The sequence below is a fragment of the Capricornis sumatraensis genome, chromosome 17 (assembly GCF_032405125.1).
Source record: "Capricornis sumatraensis isolate serow.1 chromosome 17, serow.2, whole genome shotgun sequence".
In the NCBI taxonomy this organism is placed as follows: Eukaryota; Metazoa; Chordata; class Mammalia; order Artiodactyla; family Bovidae; genus Capricornis; species Capricornis sumatraensis.
The window spans coordinates 78,233,206-78,252,783 of NC_091085.1; the positions used below are offsets into that span (position 1 = coordinate 78,233,206).

The 19,578-nt window shown below is 65.1% G+C and overlaps 1 protein-coding gene across 4 annotated transcripts in view; it reads right to left on the reverse strand.

The window, feature by feature from the left end:
- BCR (BCR activator of RhoGEF and GTPase) overlaps positions 1 to 19,578 on the reverse strand; it is an 84,481-nt gene that overhangs the window by 13,802 nt on the left and 51,101 nt on the right. For all 4 annotated transcript variants that reach the window (XM_068989537.1, XM_068989535.1, XM_068989536.1 and 1 more), the window contains 10 exons: positions 16,388 to 16,448; positions 15,270 to 15,322; positions 13,024 to 13,164; positions 8,407 to 8,528; positions 7,326 to 7,494; positions 6,166 to 6,285; positions 4,981 to 5,056; positions 3,600 to 3,704; positions 2,917 to 2,991; positions 983 to 1,080 (listed from right to left, as the gene is read on the reverse strand). In XM_068989537.1, coding sequence (XP_068845638.1) covers positions 983 to 1,080; positions 2,917 to 2,991; positions 3,600 to 3,704; positions 4,981 to 5,056; positions 6,166 to 6,285; positions 7,326 to 7,494; positions 8,407 to 8,528; positions 13,024 to 13,164; positions 15,270 to 15,322; positions 16,388 to 16,448 — 1,020 coding nt within the window. The remainder of the gene's footprint in view (positions 1 to 982; positions 1,081 to 2,916; positions 2,992 to 3,599; positions 3,705 to 4,980; positions 5,057 to 6,165; positions 6,286 to 7,325; positions 7,495 to 8,406; positions 8,529 to 13,023; positions 13,165 to 15,269; positions 15,323 to 16,387; positions 16,449 to 19,578) is intronic.

The following is a 19,578-nucleotide window of genomic DNA, read 5'->3' on the forward strand; positions in this document are numbered from 1 at the left end:
CATAAACATCGACCCAGGGAGGCAACCCAGGTGAGGCGAGAGAGGGACCCGGGAGGAGAGGCTCTCCTCCAGGCTCTCAGTGTGTCTGCCGCGGGGTGCGCGGGGCCTGCTTCCTCCTCCGTCACCCCCAAGACACCTCGGGAACTCTGGCGTTTCCCAGCAGGGTTTCGCCAGCATGGGTTCTTGGTGGGGAAACCGGGGTCGGGGGTAAGGGGGTCAGGAGAGCAGGTATTTCTGAGCCTGACTTGGGGGGCGAGGAACGGTGCGCGTGCTGGGGACCTGCGAGAACCTAGACGGTCCACACGTGCAGCCAGGGTGGTGGGCTGCCCTGAAGCCCCTCAGCCCAAGCCCGGTCCCTGCAGCCCCCTCGGCACGCGCTGCCTCTGCGGGGTCACGCCCTCCTGGATGGGCCCGCCTGGCTCCGATACCCCCGCCCCGCCCCAGACAGCCCGGGCGCCCGGAGTTCTAACGACCAGGCAGGTCCACCGGCTCCCCAGGACCCCGGTCCAAGGGCGGCGTGTGGCACGTCTAACGATCACCAAAGTGATGCTGAGAACAGAGACCAGGGTCCTCTCCAGCCCAGCGAGGCAACCACTGCCCCAGGAGCAGAGCCCCGGCTTCCGGGCCTCAAGAGTGTTACGGCGCCCAAGGCTCATTCCAATTTCGGAGCAAAAACACCATGGAAACCTCCCAGATAAACACTCAGCAATAACAAGGGCCTTAATGGTAAGAAGCACTTCGAAGCCCTTTTTCCAGACGCTCTGCCAGCAAAACAAGTGTCTCCGTCACTGGCGGTAGGGGGCGGGGCGGGGTGTGTGTGTGCAGGCGAATTCTCAGGAACACGGAGATAAAATCTCCTGGCCCACTCGCTCCTCCGGGAGATTCCGGGAATGGCTGCTGGCACGGAGGCCGGCAGGGAAGCCCTTGGAGGTCACACCCTGTGGACCAAGCGCCTCTTGCTTGCCCGGAAGCGGGGCCTCACCTCGTTCCAGTTGGGCTCGGCCGTGTCCCTGTAGACGCGCGTCTTGGCTTTATTTACAAAGTAGCCGAAGGAATCCACCTCCAGGGTGCAGTACAGACCTACGGGGGCCACACGGAGAGCGGGACTGACCACATGGCCCTTTGTCACCCACATTTCTCATAAAAGCAGATGTTATTTTCTAAATCATAAAGAAAAAAAAAGTGTCTTGGGGTATTTTTTTTGGTAGCGCTGTGATGCCTGCGGGATCTTGGGACCCCAACCCAGGATGGAGCCGGTGCCCCGCTCCATCCCCTGCAGTGTAAGAGCCAAATCCTGATCTCTGGACCACCCGGAAAAGTTCTCGGTTTTCTTCCTAAAACAAGACACCAAAGCAGAGCCATCAGGACAGCCTCACGTCTCACAAGGGCAGCTAGAGGCTGGCACCTGTCACGACAATCGCTCCCCTGCTCATGGGCAGTAGCTCTGCCCTGGGAGGGAAGTGGTGCAGGGCCCTGGAGAGGGGCTCGGTCCATCGGCGTTATTAACGAAGTTCTCCAGGCAAGAGTACTGGAGTGGGTAGCCTTTCCCTTCTCCAGCGGATCTTTCCCGACCCAGGGATCGAACCTGGGTCTCCTGCATTGCAGGCAGATTCTTCACTGTCTGAGCCCCCAGAGAAGCCCTGTTAATAAAGCTACTATAGGGTACAGCGAAAACGTGTATTTGAATAAGTATTCAGGCTTATTCAAATTAGTTATGGTTTTGACTTATCCAACAGAAATTGTGTCGCTTCCTTTGAAAAGCGGCTCTGCTGAGGTATGAACGCCCGTGCCCTCACATTCACCCACTGTGAGCGTCCAGTTGGGTGCTTTCGGGTGAGTCTACGGAGTTCTGCAGGCACCACAACCGCGCAATTTTAGTGCATTTCCGTCACTCCTGAAAAGAGCTCTTTGGCCCATGTTTCCCACTCAACCACAAATCTATAATAAATCTGCTTTTTTTGTCTATCCAAATCTTTTGCTCATTTTTAAAAGACTGGGCTATCTCAGGCATGGCACTGTAAGCCTTCTCGATATATCCTGGATACAAAGCTCTGATCATATCCACCCAGCCTGGAAACAGCTTCTCTTCTGGGGCTCATCAGGCACGTCTGGTTCGGTTTTGTAGCGACGGTGGCATGGTCAGAAGGGTGCGTGCCCCGTGTCCTCCTCCAAGGGGCCCTAAGAGCTTGGGGGTCAGGCTGACAGGTGAGTGCGTGCTGAGCCTGCGCCGAAATGCGACCAACCCCCACCACTCCAGAGTGGCTGGGACAGATGGCTCCAAGGCGAAAGATTAAAAGGGTATCCCTTCGGCATGTCAGAGCAGCAGAACCTCCCCGGCACCAGGGTCAAGGTGCCAGCCCTCAGCCTCCTGGAGACCTAGGCTGCATTTTGTTGATGTTCAAGTCGCTCAGTCCTGTCTGACACTTTGCGACCCCATGGACTGCAGCACACTAGGCCTCCCTGTCCATTACCAACTCCCGGAGTCTAACTCAAACTCATGTCCACTGAGTCAGTGATGCCATCCAACCACCTCATTCTCTGTCGTCCCCTTCTCCTCCTGCCCTCAATCTTTCCCAGCATCAAGGTCTTTTCCAATGAGTCAACTCTTCGCATCAGGTAGCCGAAGTATTGTAGTTTCAGCTTCAGCATCAGTCCTTCCGATGAATATTCAGGACTGATTTCTGTCTCTGTAGCAAAACCTGACCTCTACCATTGCACAACCTGCCTGCAAGGGGCAGCTCCCAGCTCCCAGAGTCTGCTTCCAGGTGCAGGCGAGGGCAAGGTCCACCCCGGAAAGCAACCCCACACCCAGCGGGTGTTAGCGAGTACCACGCCTCTGGGGGTCAGCCGCCTCCCTGATCCCCGCACCCTCTGGCTCAGGGTCCGGCCACCTTACTCCCCACACCAGCCACCTACTTGAACTCTGCTTAAAGCCGGTGGCAGAGTGGACGATGACATTCAGGAACCCGTAGAGCCCAGGAGATTCGTCATCTGTGCAAGAGACCAGACAGGTGAGCGCCCGTCCTCCTGGGAGGGGCAGGCAGGAGGCAGGGCTCTGCTTCAAGGACCCTCACAGGTGGGGGTGGGGGGCACTGCGTGGCTGTCACTGGCTCAGCTGGGGACCAGGAGACAACGTGAGCAGAAACACATCCGCTGTGGCCTCCACTCGGCCTTAGGACAGAGCGCTAAGTTCACAGCGTGGGCAAACCAGGGACGGAGACGAGACATGACAGGCTCTCAGGACAGGAGAGGGGCGGGGAGCACGTCACGTGGATGAGGCGCAGTGTGCAAAGCACGATCTTGTGTGCGAGCGCGTGTGCACGAGTGTAACAGTGAACGCAGGTGCGGCAAGACCACACGTGGGGGTGGGTGGGGGGACGGGAAGCAGGGCCAGACCGGAGCACAGAGGGTCTGAGGAGCGGCTCGGGACTCGGGACCAACTCTCTGGTCCCCTGGGTCACCCCAACTTGTCCCGTCCACTCCAGGAAGAAGCCGACAGGAGCACACACGAGCCCGGGCACGGAGGTCCCCGGCCCCAGGACAGCGCCGACAGCAGTAAGCATCAGCGGCCTGGAGGGTGCGGGGTGGGGGCAGCCCACCTTCCTTGTTGATGGTCAGCGGGATGCTGTGGACGGTCTGCAGTTTGACACACGAGTTCGTCAGCATCTGCAGCTCCACAGACGTCAGCGAGAAGCTCTTGAAACCTGAGACGGGGGCACAGGGGCGCCAGCCGGTGAGTCCACCCGGCTCCTTGGAACCCCGGGACCCCCTGGAGTGTTTTTCCCAGCTACCCTCGCAGCAGGCCCTCAGCACACCCCGGAGAGGAGGCCCACAGCGTCCACGTGCTCCCAGGGAGGAGCCGCTAAGGGACGGGGGGCGTGGCCCGGGGAGTGTGGAGGGAATCTTTGCAAGGTGCTCACACAGGGTTGCCTGTCACCTTGGCTTGGCCACATGGCAGTTGTGAGGGGTGACCCGGGGCAGCTTCCTGTGGGGTCTCCCCCGACACCCAGCGCAGCTCTGTCCGCTGCGCCCCCGTCTCTCCCCCAGGTGGGGGAACAGGCCTCACTTCTGAGCAGAGGACAGCCACTGTAAGTAGTCTAGGCCCCTGGTTACAACAGGACACCCGTGACGGGAACATGGGCGGGGTCCCAGGCACCGGCCGTCAGCGCCACCAGGAGCACCCCATCCCCAGAGACGGTGCCCTGGGGGGGACAGGGCAGAGGCGTGTGGAGCCCCCCACCCACCCGGGATGCGGGGTTCAGCCTGGCTGCCCCTGCAAGAGGCACACGCGGGAACCTCTCAGCAAGAATGGCTTGGGAGTCCCAAGTCACCGGGTGGGGGGGGCGGCAGGGAGCAGAGGAGGGAAGCAGGCAGCCACAGCCCCAGGCCCCAGGCAGGCTCTGCCCTCCAGCCCTAAGGCAGCGAGGCAGCATGGGACAGCTGTGAGCTGAGCAGGAGGAGAGACCTGCTAACACACAGGGAAGCGCCCAGAGAAGGCCCCGTCCTGGAGCGGGGTGCGGCCCTGTCCCGACAGCGGTCAAGCACAGGGGAGCAGGGCCAGCAAGGTGTGGCCGCCCGGCCGGGCTCAGCCAAGGGCCCCGTGGCGCCAGCATCTGCTGGGCTGTGTGGCAGGGTGGCGGGCAGGCGAGGAGGGGGTGGGGGAGCGCCAGGGGCAGGCAGGGGTCAGGGCAGGAGACCCACCAGGCCAGGTAGGGGTAGGGGAGTTCAGGGAAGGCCAGGGGAGCAGGGGGGGTTCATGGGGGGAGGTCAGAGGGCAGGCTGGCGGTGGGCAGTTACGGAGGGCAGGGGATCCTTTCAGGACAGCCCCTCCTCAAGCATCTTGTGTGTCAGGGCTCCAAGGCACACTTCACTTGGATGAGTTCCACGGCCCAGCCCGCTGGGGAAAACGAGCTCAGAGACCGCAGAGCCAATGCCCGAGCCCGCTTCTGGAGCCCCCGCCCCGGCCCAGGGGCCACTCACACTTCTTCTGCTGCTCCCGGACGCTCTCTCTCCACTCGGCCCGCTCGTAGTCGGAGGAGATCAGGAAGGTGTAACTCTGGGGGCAGGGGGAGAGCACGGCCCAGTCATCGCCACTCTGCTGACCGGGCGCCCAGCGGACCGGGCTCTGTCCCGGCCATCACGTGGAGCCGGCAGCGAACCCGCTCGGGGCGCCCACAGCCCCGCGCTGCACTCGTCAGAGCCGGGGGGTAGCGGGGTGCACTCGCAGCCCTGCTCCCGCACCCCCTGCCCACCTGGGTCAGGGTCATGCGTCGCAGCACGGGGCCACCGGGTCCCCAGGACGGATGTACCGGGGGAGGGCTGATGCCCACCAGCCTGGGAGAGACTGGGCTGAGAGACCCCCGCAGAGACTGTGAGCAGGCGCGTGATGCCCAGAGAAGAGCCCTCAGGGTGGAAGGGAAGTGGTCCCTCAGGCCCACGGGCTCCCAGACTGCATCCTTGCAAGGAGAGCCTGTGAGCCCCCAACCCTGTGGAGATGCCCCTGGAGTCCCTGCCACCTCCCAGCTGTGGGGGTCCGGGCCAGAGCCCCTAAGGGGAGCCCTCGGGCCCATGTGCCAAGCTGCACAAACCTCTAGGGCCGAAGAGGGACCCCAGGCAGCCAGCGGGGTGGGCGTGGCCTGGGGTGGGGGCGTGGCCAGTGGGAGCACGGCCGTGGTCTACAGGGTGTGAATGGCGGGTGGGGCTGCGGCCGGCGGGGAGTGGGGCGTGGCCTGTAAGTGGGGCGTGGTCTACAGGGTGTGACCTGCAAGTAGGGCTGTGGCCGGCGCGGGGCGTGATCAGCAAGCTGTGTGACCACGCCCGTGACTGGCGGGCGTGGCCTGCGAGGTGGTAGTCCGCAGAGTGTGACCGGCGGGTGGGGGCATGGCCTGTGGGCGTGGCCTGTGGGCGTGACCGGTAGTGGGGGCGGGCCGGCATGTGGGCATGACCTGACTGTCACGTGGGCGTGGCCTGTTGGCGTGACAGGTAGACGAGGGGGGAGGGGCGCACGCCGGAGGCATATGGGCGTGGTCTGTGGTGGGGGCGTGGCCTCCGGTGTGTGTGTGTGCGCGCGCGCGCGCGTGTGTGTGTGTGTGTGTGTGTGTGTGTATGTGTGTGTGGCTGGCGGGCGGGGGCGTGGCCTGCGTGGCGTGGCCGGCGGTCACTCACCTTCCCGTTGCGGCTGTGCACGCGGAAGGCCATATTCGGGGACATGAGGAGCAGCAGCGACTCCTGCTCCGAGAGCTTCTTCCTCAGCCTCTCGATGGCCTTGCTGCCCTTGTTCGCTCTCTGCGGGGAGAGGGTGCGGCCACGTGTCCAGCCCCGACCCAGCGCTGCGCGCTCCTGCTCAGCCTGCCCACGGGCCTGGACCCTCGGGCCGCAGAGGACAGAAGCCCGTGGACAGAGCCGCGGCCACACCGTCCAGGCCAGCCCAGGCTGCCAGACGCGCTCACCGCACGCTCCCTGAGGGAGTCAGGCTCCCTCTCACTGACCTCCCTTCACTTTCCCCAGGCTTAGGACAACCTCCAGGGGCCCGTCGTGACCCAGGGCCCCGCCCTGCTCCCGGGTCTGCAGAGTTTGGCATCGCGTCACCTGGGAGTGAGGGTCCTGTGCAGGGCGAGACGCACCCCCAGGACCTGGTAGGGAAAACCCTCTTTTTTCCTGCCGTGCACCGCCCTCCTGAAGCCTCCGTCCCAGGGGCACGGCCTGGACACGTGCAGCAGTGGATGGGGCTCGACAGCCCTTGGGACACTGCCCCGGCCAGACAGACAACCCAGAGTTTGTGCTGGCCCAGAGCTCCAGGCCTCCCCCACCCCCCGGGGTTTCTGGAGCAGCAGGGAGGGCGGGGCGGGCAGCAAAGGACGCCTGTCCCGCTGCACCCACTGCAGCAGCTGGGGTCCCTGGACGTCAGCCTTCTGGGGACCCACCCCGTGTCTGGCCACCACACAGTACCTACAGACTGACCCTACAGGTTGGGGGCTTGCCTTCACTGTTCCCTCAGAACACCGCTCCTCTCCAGAAACAACCAGGGGTCTGCCGGGTGCAGGTCAGACCCTCCGGAGGGGCCGTGTCCCCCACCTGGGACTCGCTCCCCATTGGGGCAGTTATAACAGGGACAGCAAGGCAAACCCCCCGCCCCCTCCGCCCGAGCCTGGACAGCAGCTACACGTCTGCTGGGATGCCTGGTGCTCTGAGTGCTCTTGGGGTCCCAGCAGGTCCCAGAGACCCACAGTGGGTCAGAGGCCCAGCAGAACTCGCCCGCTGGGAGGTGCTGCTGCCCCCGGAGCTGCAGAGCCAGCCTGGCTGCCCCCCCGGCCCTGCCCGCGCACCTTCTCTCTCTGGATGTCACTCTTAATCTGGGAGATCTTGATCTTCATGGCGTCCAGCTCCTCGTCCAGCACCAGGGGGATGCTGGGCGCGGCCTCCGACTCGTCCACCGTCTGGAAGCTCAGGTCCGTGAGCGGGATATACCACTTGCAGTCGTACTGCTGGGTTTTGCTGGGTGGGGGGGTGGGGGGCACGTTAATAGGCTGCCCACCTTCCTCCCCTTAAGTCACCGTTTTCCAGTCTGGGAGCCCTGAGGTCACGGCCACGTCTACCTGACCTTCAAACCCTGCCTGTGGTCCCTGAGACAGGCCAGGATGAGGTCACAGGGGGACACTGGCGACCCAGCCCCGGTGGCCCCTGTGCAGGGACACTGCTCACGTGGGACGCAGGCCCCAGGGGTCTGACATGCCTCATCCACTCTTTCCTGACACGGCAGACCACCTAGGCCGCCAAGGACAGGACAGGACTGCAGACGCCCCCAGGGCTGCAAATCCACCCAGTGTAACCCCCCCGCTCTTGACAGACGGGAAGCTGAAGCGCTCTTCTGATTAAATCCACTCAGCACAGGACGGCAGAGTGGCTGAAGAGCCTGGTCTCTTCCTTCGTTGCTGCCCCTGCACCCTGGGCGATCTGATCCCTGAGGGGCCGGGTGGGGTCTGCAGGCCACGGCTGAGAGCCACGCAGAAGCCACCGCATTCTTGGCCATCAGCTGGTGATGTCTGCCAAGGGCCAGGGCGGGGCAGGCACCATGCATGCCCCACCTGCTGCAGACCCTGCACCCCCGGACCTCTCTCAGTCACGACCTGACAGCCCCCCAAAGTCAGAGTCAGGCTCCCCTGTTCCTGTTAAGAGTCAATAACCCAGTGACTCACGCTGACCCAGGATACCTGCTAATGATGACCTCTGACCGTGAGCCTGGCACTGCGTCCAGCTGGAAACAGACTGTAGCTTAACGAGAGTGGCCTGGCCCACAGGAGGTGACCTCTGCAAGCTGACTGGCAAGAACACCCAGTCTCCTCCTGTAGAAACCGCCCCGGGTGCCCCGGACCCCGCGCCGGGCCGGGGCACCACACGGCCACTCACCCCCCGCTCTGCTTCTTGAGCTTGGTGCAGAGCAGCAGGTCGGTGAAGAGGAAGACGTGCCGCAGCTTGCGGGCCCCCTCCACCAGCTCCACCATGAAGCTGTCCTTGAGCAGCTGCCGGTGCTGTGAGCAGGGCGAGACGGGGTGGTCAGGGCAGGGGTCGGGGCCTCTGCCCCCCACCTCCACCTCCCAGGGCCCCCTCTGCCTGCAAACACCTCACACCCCTTGCCCTCTGTCCATTAAAGTCCCCAAGCGCCTGGGGCACACGGCCTGTGGGGGAGGATGCGTGGAGGCCGAAGAGAGCAGCCCGGGGGATGGAGAGCCCGTCTGAGCAAGAGCAGCCCGGGCCTCCCTCCCCAGGACAGCCCTGGAGACCCAGGCGGGAGGCTGGCCAGGAGAAGAGGGGACAATCTCGTGTGGGGGACCACCACCACGCCAGCAAGAAGGGCCCGGTGCTGAGGGTGGACAGCCGCCTGGTGAATGGGGAGGGGCCAAGCAGAGAGGACTCCGAGAGGGGGGCAGTCACGCTCAGGGCCAGGCCCGGATCTGCGGGCATCAGAAGGCCGGGCAGGGGTCCCCCAGCTGGGAGCCCGCATTCCAGTCCTGCTCAGGTCACAGCCCGCTGATGGACAGAAGCCCACACAGGGGTCACGTGTCTGAGGCAGGCCCCGAGCCCCGAGGAGGCCTTTAACAGTGGGCAGACTCGAGGCACCAGCGCCCCGGCAAGCCCTGCGCCTCCGCCCTGGGGGCTTCCCTGAAGCACAAGGGCGGGTCTCCCCAGCTCGGACAGGTCCGGGGCGTGTGGCAGTAGGTCGGCCGCCAGCCAACAACCAGCAGCCACGACCTCGTCACCTGGACCAAGGCTGTGCCCTGCCGAGGACAGGTGGAGGGGCTGGGGGTGGGTCCTTGTGCCCATTTTACAGACAGGGAGCTCCGCCACCCACCCCCAGCAGTGTAGAAAGCAAGCAGGCACTCAGGGATCTGTGCCCGGAGGGAGAGGGACTCTGCCCACCCAGCCTCAGGGAAGGCCCCTCAGAAAGTGCAATGTTCCCCCCAGTCTGCGATGCCTGGGGTTGGGGGGGGTGTGGGGCAGTGCAGAGCGTCAGGCCCGCTCATCGCGCAGAACTCCAGCGCTGCCTCACCGCGGCCGCCCCCGGCAGGTCCGGGCACCCGCACCCTACGTTCTTCTTGGGGAGGCTGTGCCTCTCTGAACCCCCTGCCAACGCTCAGCCAGATCCCCCCGAAAGCTAGTGCAGCCTGGGCTGGGGCCCCCACGCCCACGTCACCATCACGTGCGGGTGGGCTCATGGCAGCCCGCCAGGCCCTGGCACAGAGCGCAGATGGTTCACGTGGGCGCTGCCCACGCCGACCACACCGTACGTGCGAGGGTGGGAGGGCTGCCCGCGTGCCAAGGCCACGGCGTGCGGTCACAGCCCTCCACCAGCCTGCGGCGCCGGGGGGTGTGGGGGCGTGGGCACCTGATGGCCGGGTATGTGCTGGGGTGGGGGCAGGTCCCAGGACGCTGAAGTCCTCAAGAGACAAACGGGGCGACGTCCCCTCAGCAGGGACTCGGCAGAAGGTTCTCCAGGCCCGGAGGCAAGACCGGGGGACCTTCTGTGAGTTGGAGGGGGGACCTTCTGTGAGTTGGAGGGGGGACCTTCTGTGAGTTGGAGGGGGAGCTGAACGGACTGAGCTACTGGCCGTTGCCAGCAGAGGGCGCCCGACCTCCAGCTCAGAGGACGGTCCCCCGGGCCGCAGGGCCCGAAGGCAGAATCGCCCGGGGTCCCGGCCCGACGGAACCCCCGTGAGCACCCCCTCTCCCCGCCCCGGGCACCACATGCATCCTCCAGGGCCGCCAGCATCAGTTCCCGCACCCGCCCCTCCCGGCGCCGGCTGGGGGGTGGGGTGAGGAGACTCCGAAGGGCAGACTTGGCTGGCAGCCAGGCCCCTCCCCATTCACCCTGGGGGCCGCGACGGGCTGTGTGTGTGTGTGTGCCTGAGTAGGCGCGTGCCGCTGTGTGTGTGTCCCCTTGGCGTGCCTGCGTGCACACACGTGTCCTCCCTGCCCCGTGTGTCCCCACGTGCCCACGTCCCGGGGCGTGCGGGGCTGGCAGGGAAGGTGCCAAGGCTGCGGACTGGCGCCCCCTGCAGGAGACACGGCCTCATCCTCGGGTAACCGCGTCCGCCGGGCCCGGCCCTGAGTCCGCACCGCCCTCCTCTCTCTGCAGCGGGGTCGCTGGCTCGGCCGCCTGGTTTCCCCAAGCCTCAGTGTCCTTCGAGCTGGGGACGAAAAGACCTCCCCGGTGGGCTACCGGCCCCTCTCTGCCGAGTCCTCCGGGGGTCGGGTCCCTGGTCCACAGTCTCCCCGTCCTTAAGTCCCCGCTGAGCCTCACAACGCCTCTGCAGGGGAGACACCATCACCCCCATTTCCACAAAGGGGTTACATCAAGTGTCTCAGAGGAGCGCCTCTTTGCCAAGGGTCTCCCCTAGGCCGGCCAGCTGCCTCCGGCTGCCACCAGGACAACACGACCCCTCGTCGGCCATGCGAGAGCAGGAGGCAGCCCCCACCGGACCCCCGAGCGCTCGGCACGTGAGCTCCGCTTCTTCCATCCTCCAGAGCGGTGAGAAGCTTCCACCCCTCCAGGTGATGGTGTTTTGTTACAGCCTGGCCCCGGCCCCAGCCGATGAGGACACGCCCCCGAGGGAGCCACCGTTAGACAGGGACGCCAGGAGGACAGAGTGACCCCAGGTGGGGCCAAGAGGATGGGAAGGAGGTGCTTGAGGCGAGGACCGGGGTGGGCCCGGCTTGGCTCTGAGCAGGGGCTGTGTTCGGCACGTTCTGGCACCTCGGTGGGGGTGGCCCGCGGCCCAGGAGAGGGCTCCGCTGAGTCACTGAAAAACCCAGGACAGGCGTCCTCGAGACAGCAAGGACTGGGGCGGCCTGGGAGGGGGCTCCCTGATCCATCAGTCGCTGACTGATTAGTCCTGTCTGCCCTGGACCGGCCAGGTGTCCGTGCACCTGCCTTCATCCTGGTCTGCTGGTGACGGTTTAGTCGCTCAGCCGTTTCCGACTCTTCGTGACCCCATGGATGGCAGGCCCCCAGGCTCCTCTGTCCGCGGGATTTCCCAGACAAGGATACTGGACTGGGTGGCCATTTCCTTCTCCAGGGGCTCTTCCCAACCAGGGATGGACCCCGCTTCCCCTGCCTTGGCAGGGAGATCTCCTTGCTGCCAAGGCACCACGGAAGCCTGAGTCCCGGCCTAGCTGCTACCTACGTCCCTTACCGTGCTCCCAGCAGACAGCCCTGAGCGGAGGGCCGCGGCGGGGCAGACTCACGGCCTTTCAGGGTCACTGGCCCTCCTCCTCGCTTTTCACGGCCAAGGCACCCACATGACTCCCCTCGAAGAGCAGACGCCACAGGCCACCAGGACCAGACGCTGGTGGGGTGGGGTGGGGTTGGGGGGCAGGCAGAAGCCCGGCCCCCACGGAGCCCCAGCCCCTCCGTACTCCATTCTGCTCAGGCGCCCCGGGACCCCAGCCATGGTCCCCGGGGAAGGAGGCCTGTGACGAGAGACGCAGGAACGAGGGCCTGGCTGCCGACCGCAGGCGACACCTGACCAAAGGGAGCTGATTCCAGCAATCGGAGGAGCAGGAAGGCTCGTCTCCTCAGGGATGCCCGCTGCAGCGGGAGGCATGGCACAGACTCGACACGCCCTGAAGCTGCTTCCCGGGAGGGGGGACAGAGCCATGGCAAGGCCGTCCTGATGGAAGCAACTCCCGTGTCCGCTGAGGTTGCGTGAACTGGTGACCAGGGAGGCTGGGCACTCAGGCATGACTTCCCCCGGAGGTTAGGAGCTTCGGGCCGAGAGCCGCTTGCCAGCTGCCCTGAGTGCCCGGCGGGTCAAACTGGGCACTGCTGAGCCCCGAGGACTCGAAGAAGCAGGAAGAGGAGGAAGTGGCTCCCGGGAGTGGCGATCCACACGCCCTGTCCCTGCCTGCACCCGCCCCGGTGCACGTCCAGCACAGTGTGCTCACGCTGGAAGCCAGCCCCCCGGACTGGCACACCTCTGCCATCTCACTGCAAGCTGCCTGGCATGGGCGGGCCCCTCCTGGGAAGGGCGAAGACTGCCAGGGTGGCACCTGGCCCCTCTGCACCACACCCTCTCCTCCAGGGACAACGGAGGGCAGGAGGGGCTCTCAGTGCGGGGGGGGAGGAGGGGAAGGGGAACCCCCCCGAGGACGTCAACCCCGTTCTCAGCTATGAACACACCATGCCCCGCTCCCTTTCTTCCCCGGGAAGTCCTGAAACCCGCTGTCAACTGTCTTATCGTGAAAGAATAGTCAGGGGGTCACGGAGCAGTCCCCAGGGCAGACAAATGCCGACTGCCTTCTGGCCCATCTCTGGGACCCCAATCTGGCAGAAGTGTGGGGGGCTCTGGACACAACCCCCGCAGTGAGGCTACCACATCCCTGCAACCCCACCCGGACGCCCCGCCGCAGGCCAGGGTCCCCCCTGGGTCCAGGGCCCCCAGGGCCGGGTGTCTCTGTGCTGGGCTGAGCTGCAGGGACACAGTGGGGCCCGGAGTCCCCCGCCGGGGCAGTGGCCGCTGCACTCACCTCTCCCTTCTTCACGGTCATGGACTGCCGGCGGGGCGTGATCTCCTCGTTGATGCTGGACAGGAAGTTCTGCGAGATGCGGAGGGCGTCCTGCAGCAGCGGGTGGTCAGGGTGGCCGGGGGGCGTGTGTTTCAGCAAGTCCTGCGTCGGGGGAAGGGTTGAGTCAGAGCCTCTGGGCCCGTCAGACGCGCGAGCCGCAGACGCGAGAGCCGTAGATGCGCTGGGGGGACCCGGGGCCGCCCCTCTGACAGCCCAGGCCACGTGGCAGAGCTCCATGCCTGGGGGAGGTCCCGAGCAGAGCCCACAAGCCAATGCTGTGTGCACGCTGCCGAGAGGGGCTCCACGCTGCGGCTCTGGGGCAGGTTTCTCCCGCAAGGGCCGGGAAACTCTGGTGGGGGCAGCCCCGTGCCCTGAAGGAGGCTGGCTGCAGCGCTGGCCTCTGCCCACTCGATGCCAGCGGTGCCCCCTCGTGTGTGGTGGCATCAAGTGAAACCGCCTCTGGACGTGTTTCGTGTCCACCGAGACCACCCGGGTGCGCTGGCCTGTGCGAGGCCAGCAGAAAGCCCCCAACCTTCCCGACTCCTGCTCTCTTAGATCAGAGCCTGGGACTTTCTCTCCACGGGGGATGCCGGTAATTTGAGCTCAAAGTCAACGGCTCCCTGGTCCAGAGCCACAGAACCCTCTCGGCTCCCAAATCTTACGGCAAGAAGAGCCTGGGAAGATGAGACAAGTCAGGGAAGACCCCGGTGTGGGGGTCCCAGAGCAGCCTCCCCATCAGGCCTGAGCTCATCGCTGCCCGGGGGCCAAATGGAGGGCCTCCAGGGCTCCAGCACCAGAGCCTGGCGAACGTGTGCAAAGCGCACGTCTCAGCTCATCTCTCTCCATCCACGAAGTCTCTGTGACGTAAGACATTACTAAACGTGCACTGCGTGGAAAACCACGCAGCTCAGAGAAGAATGAGGCAGAGCTGCCTGGGCGCAAGCACCCTGACCCAGCACACAGGGGCAGAGGCCACGCGCGCAACGGTGGGCCCAGCACACGGGCAGAGGCCACGCGCCCAACGGTGGGCCCAGCACACAGGGGCAGAAGCCACGCGCCCAACGGTGGGCCCAGCACACAGGGGCAGAGGCCACGCGCGCAACGGTGGGCCCAGCACACGGGCAGAGGCCACGCGCCCAACGGTGGGCCCAGCACACAGGGGCAGAGGCCACGCACCCAACAGTGGGCCCAGCACACAGGGGCAGAGGCCACGCGCCCAACGGTGGGCCCAGCACACAGGGGCAGAGGCCACGCCGCAATGGTGGGCCCAGCACACAGGGGCAAACGCCACGCAGGCAACCGCCCTGACACAGCACACAGGGGCAAACGCCACACGTGCAGCGGGCGGCCCAGCACGTCTCTGAGTGATCAGAGTACATCGCGTGTGCTGGCGCTGAAGATCCTCCTGGTGGTGGGTTTGCTGTGGGCGGGGAGCAGGAAAGGAAATGCACACTCCACGCGCTTCTGCGAGCTGGTCGTACATTTTTAAAAAACGCGCGTGTAAGACTTGCTCTAAAGACCTGTGGATAGGGTCGCCGGGCAGTAGGGCAGGGGGCCTTCTTCCCTCTGCTCTTGTTTCTCGGGATTAAGATGACCATGCTGCCCAGGCGGTGAGTGGTTAAGAGCCCGCCTGCCAACACAGGAGACGTAAGGGACATGGGCTCGATCCCTGGGTCAGAAGATCCCCTGGAGGAGGGCATGGCAAGCCGCTCCAGTATCCTTGCCTGGAGAACCCCATGGACAGAGGAGCCTTGCAGGCTACCGTCCAGAGGGTCGCCAAGAGTTGGACATGACTGAGCACGCACGCACGCACGCACACCAAATGATGGCCACCTAGTAACACGTGAGTGACTCCCCGCTGTCCTCAGAAGCAGCCCCGCTGGGCGGGCCCCCTCACGCGCTGCCCATCTGGTGGAGGGTGGGGTCTGACCGCAGCCCAGGCGGGCACCTGGCATCCGTGCCCTGCCCCCTCCCCCATTCTCGAGCCCCTCCCCACCCGTGCCCGCTCTGATGAGGCACTGGGGGCCCTGGACCACCCCCCACCCCAGGAGCCGGGGAAAGGAGAGGTGCCTCACTTCTGCATGCTCAGTACAGGAGCGGGCAGCAAAGAGGGCAGGTGAGCAGAGCTGACCAACAGCGGCATCAGCCCCAGGAGAGCAGAAGCCAAGAGCCCCAGGGCGCAGAGGCCCTGGGCCCCAGAGACTCACGTGCAGGACCAGCGTGCTCCGGGTCACCCGGTCCACAGGCTTGTACAGCAGGGCTGCGGGGAGACAAGCAGGAGCTGAGAGGTCGCACGTGGAGGAGGCCGACCACCCGCCCTTGCTGCAAGGGTGGAGGAGGAGGTGGCCCTCACCCCACATCCCAGGGCACCCCACCTCCCCTCTGCTTGGGGACCGGGGTGGGGGGGAACCCGGCGCCTTGGAAGGCTGGGGACGTCGCTGTGGGCTTTCGGTCCCTGACGTCAGCGCCGGGTCCGGGGCTGATCCAGGACCCAAGCCTGCAAGGCTGCCTCTGCAGCAAGCACTCAAAGGCAGGGGTCAGGGAGCCAGGCGGCTCCCTGGGAGGATGGGCCGGCGCGGGTCCCTGTGGGCAGAACAGCCCGCCGGTCTCCACGCGGAGCCAGGCCTGGCGCTGAGACACAGCCCCCGGGTGAACCGGTGGGTCAGCTCGTGTGCTTTTTACTACTTATGTGTGCAGGCTGTGCCGGGTTTTGGCTGAGGCAGGATCTCTGATCTTTTTTGCGGCGAGCAGCATCTCCAGCTGCCTTCCGGGCGTTTTTGGAGCCCCAGCGACCGGGCCGTCCCCTCTGCTCCACGGGCGCACGGCCCACTGCAGGCACGGGTCTCGCTGTGTTTCCGCCGCTGTCGGTGGCGTCTCTGCCCGTGGCCCCCTCGAGCACTGCCAGCTCTGCGGTCACCCCATTTCACAGACACGGGGGAGACCGGCTCCAAGCGGGGTGGAGCTCCGGCCCGGCTCCTACCACACGTGCTCTGCCCAGCCACTCGGGACCTGCCTTCTACCCGGGTCCTTCCATCCTAAACCCGTCACGTCATCTGGAAGGGACGATGCGATCCCCCTGCAAGGTCGCTGGACGACACCGTGGCACTGGAGAGGCCTGGGGGGCATCCCACGTGATCCCTAGCGGCGGCCAGAGGTCCTGCCTGCGTCCCGCCGTGCCCACCACTGCCCGCTCCCCGCTCCCCTCCTCACCACTGGAGGTCTGCAGCAGCAGAGGGCACCCCGGCTGGGCGCCCTGTCCCCTCGCAGCGGCCACCTCCCACCACTCCCCCGGGGGCACGCAGGGGCCTCGGCACCGAGAACTCACTTTCCAGAGAGTTCTTGGTCGTCTGGTCCTTGGCCTCCTTGTTGCTCCTGGCTCGCAGGTTCTGCAGAGAGAAGAGCGCGTTTTCACCCGAGGCAAACAGAGCAGCAGCGAGCTCACCCCCAGGAGCCTCGGGCAGAAACCTCAGGGGTGTGTCTGGGTCACAGCGTGAGGGGCAGGGCCGACTTCAGCAACGGAAAGTCTCTGCTGTGAGATGCCCTGGAGGCTGAACAGCCCCTCCTCCTGCTGGGACGTCCCCAGGCATTGCTAGGCATCCCCAGGGCACACAATCGGCCCTGGCCGAGACCTCTGACGCAGAGGATAGTGCAAACCCAGACCAAAGGCAGCACCCCTCCCGGGAGCGTGGACCGGCTTCCTTGCCTCAGTTAAACAGCATGCTTGGACGAAGGGGCCAGGGGCAAGGGGGGTTCAGAGCACCCCGCCTCGGGGAAGTCACCAGCAGGCATGCTGCCTCCATCCCTCTCCGGACTTTGCAAAAGTCCTTGCCCGGGAAGCAAGCAGAGCTTTTTTAGCGGGTGGGTCATTTTTCAACATAACAGCACTCACAGGAGCTGCCGATTCGGTCCGAGGTACCAAGAGAAAGGGAACGAAAGGGCCGTGTGCCTGAAATCGTCCCTGAAAACCCAGTGCGAGGACTGGGAGCGAGAGAAACCCCAGCTGGAGACTGCATTCCTAACCTCTCGGGCCGCAGGAAACCTCCGGGACCCGCTGCCCGACAAGCCCTGGTGCCCCTCCGGGGAGTTTAGTTCTCTGAAGGGGCTCCTCCATCGCCTGCCTCAGCAGCTCCCAGAGGGCAGGGGAGAGGGAGTGGGGAGCGGGCGTGAGAGCTCAAATCTGCACAATTCAGGTGCTGCTCCGGTGAGCCGGGGCGGCAGCCCACGCTTGGTGCCTGTGGAAGGCACGATGCACGTGGGCCCCTTCATCATCTGGGGGCTGCAGGGGGGGGACTGCCTTAAGGAAACTTATAAGTTTGGTTTAACCCCGCAGCTCCCAAGCCGACTACAGACTCCAGAAGCCCTTCTCACTTGATTCCCGTTACCTATTAGTCAGGGGCTTCCCCGGTGGCTCAGCTGGTAAATGAAATCCAGGAGACCCGGGTTTCATCCCTGGGTCTGACCCCTGGCTCGGGAAGATCCCCTGGAAAAGGGAATGGCTACTCGCCTGAGGAACTTCATGGACAGAGGAGCCTGGCAGACCACAATCAATCCACGGGGGTCACAGAGAGTCACACAGGACTGAGTGACTACCGTTTTCACTTTGTTTCCCTCGCCACCTGTTTACTGTCCAGGGAGCTTGGGCTCATGCAACCCGGCACGCGCAACTCTGGGCTGACCGGACGATGGCAAACGCGGATTGCGCAGGCTGGTCCCGGGAGAGATGAAGGGCCACTGCTCCACGTCCTTGGAGGTGGAGCCGCTGTTCCCACCCCGAACTCTGACCCCCACCCCTGAACGCAGCCCCTACACCTGTGGCCTGCTCCGTGTCCTGGTGGCCCTTTTCTCGTTCCGTGTGGTTCTGATTTCTCTGGGCCTGTTTTTTTGCTGTTTGTTAGTGATCTGGCTCAGTTGCAGCATGCGGGATCTTCGCTGCTGCATGTGGGGTCTAGCTCCCCGGCCGGGGACTGAACCCTGCATTGGGAGCAGAGTCTCAGCCACTGGACCCCCAGGGAAGTCCCTCTCTGCGTCTTTTTTGAAACAGGGATGGAGAACCCGAGTGGACACCGCCCGACAGTACAAAACTTCACGGCAGCCTGGCCGCTCGCTGCCCCCGAGCGCAGTCCTGTTTCCTGTTCCCTGAAATGGGCTCGGATCCCCTCCTGCACGTGGTCGGTGGGACCCCGTGAGCCCCGGGTGGTGTCCCACCGTCGCTTCCTCCCGTTTCTGCAGGAACCTGTCTGGGTGGATGTGGACGTGGCCCCGTTTAAGTGCAGCCTGATCTTAAAAGGTTACGACTCTTAATTTGTCAGGGTCACCTGGGGACTCGGCGCCCGCACCCCAGCTGTTGGGGGCGTGAGGGCTGCTAGTTTAGTGAGTGAATGAGAGGAACAGACCAACGCTCCAGGCCAACCAGGGCGGCTGTGGAGGGCAGCGTGGAGCCAGCCTGCGGCCCTGGGCGCGTGCCGCCTGTGACCAGTGGCACCAGGCTGGGGGGAGGGCACCGTGGGCTCTGGGGGACGGGGCGGCACGTGTTAGCACCCTGGGGGCACGTCAGCGCCGGGACCCGCAGGGCCCACCCCCCGACAGGCTACAAGAGCACGAACGCTCCGCAGCAAAGCCCGGATGCGGCTGTCGGCACACATACGGTCAGTCTCCCGCAAGAGAGCCGCCTCCCTGTTTCTGGCTTCCGTTTCTCTTCCTAAAGCTGAGTTCTCGGGGCTCCCTTGGGGGCCCACTGTTAAGACTCTGCGCCACCAATGCAGGGAACATGGGTTCCCTGGTCGGGGAACTAAGATCCCACAAGCAGGCAACAGGAAGAAATGAAAAAAAGCAGCTGAGTTCTCACTCAGAGGTCTTCCCATGCAGAATCCTTGCTTGGCGGGGCAGGCAGGTCAGGGCTCTAAGGAAGATGAGCCCTGGGAAGAGGAAGGTGTCCCCCCACTGCAGGGAGCAGCAGGATGGGCAGGGCGGGGAGGCCCATCTCCTGCCTCCAGGGGCTCTTCCAAGGCCCCTCCTTGTACTGACACTCCAGGGCTCGAGGTTTCAGAGCTGCTGGGCTGGTGCAGCTGGCAGCCTGCAGCGCCCCCGTCATGGGTGGGCAGCCCGCCCCACGCTGGCTGTAAGCCCCAGAGGAGCGGAGCACGAGGCCCCCGCCTGCTCTCCGCCCGCAAGGTGCAACGTCGGCCTCTGGCTCGGGTGTCGAGACCCCTCTGTTCCTGGGGATCTCGTAGACAAGCGCAAGACAGCATCCGTCCAGGCTGCCCAGACGGACTCCCGAGCCGGGCCCTCGCGGCTGGGAGGGCAGGGAGCGCCCGAGGCTGCTCGGGACAGTGCCCCCCACCCCGGCTGGGGCTGACAGGGCCCACCTGCAGGCATCCGGAAACACAAGTTCACGACCAGACCTCGGTGTGCAGTGTGTGTTCTCAGGGGTCACGGCATGCCCATAATCGCCCACAGCACTCCCCCCGGCCCCAGCCAGGGAGGCGGAGGGAAACACCTCTCTGAGCAGCATCACGC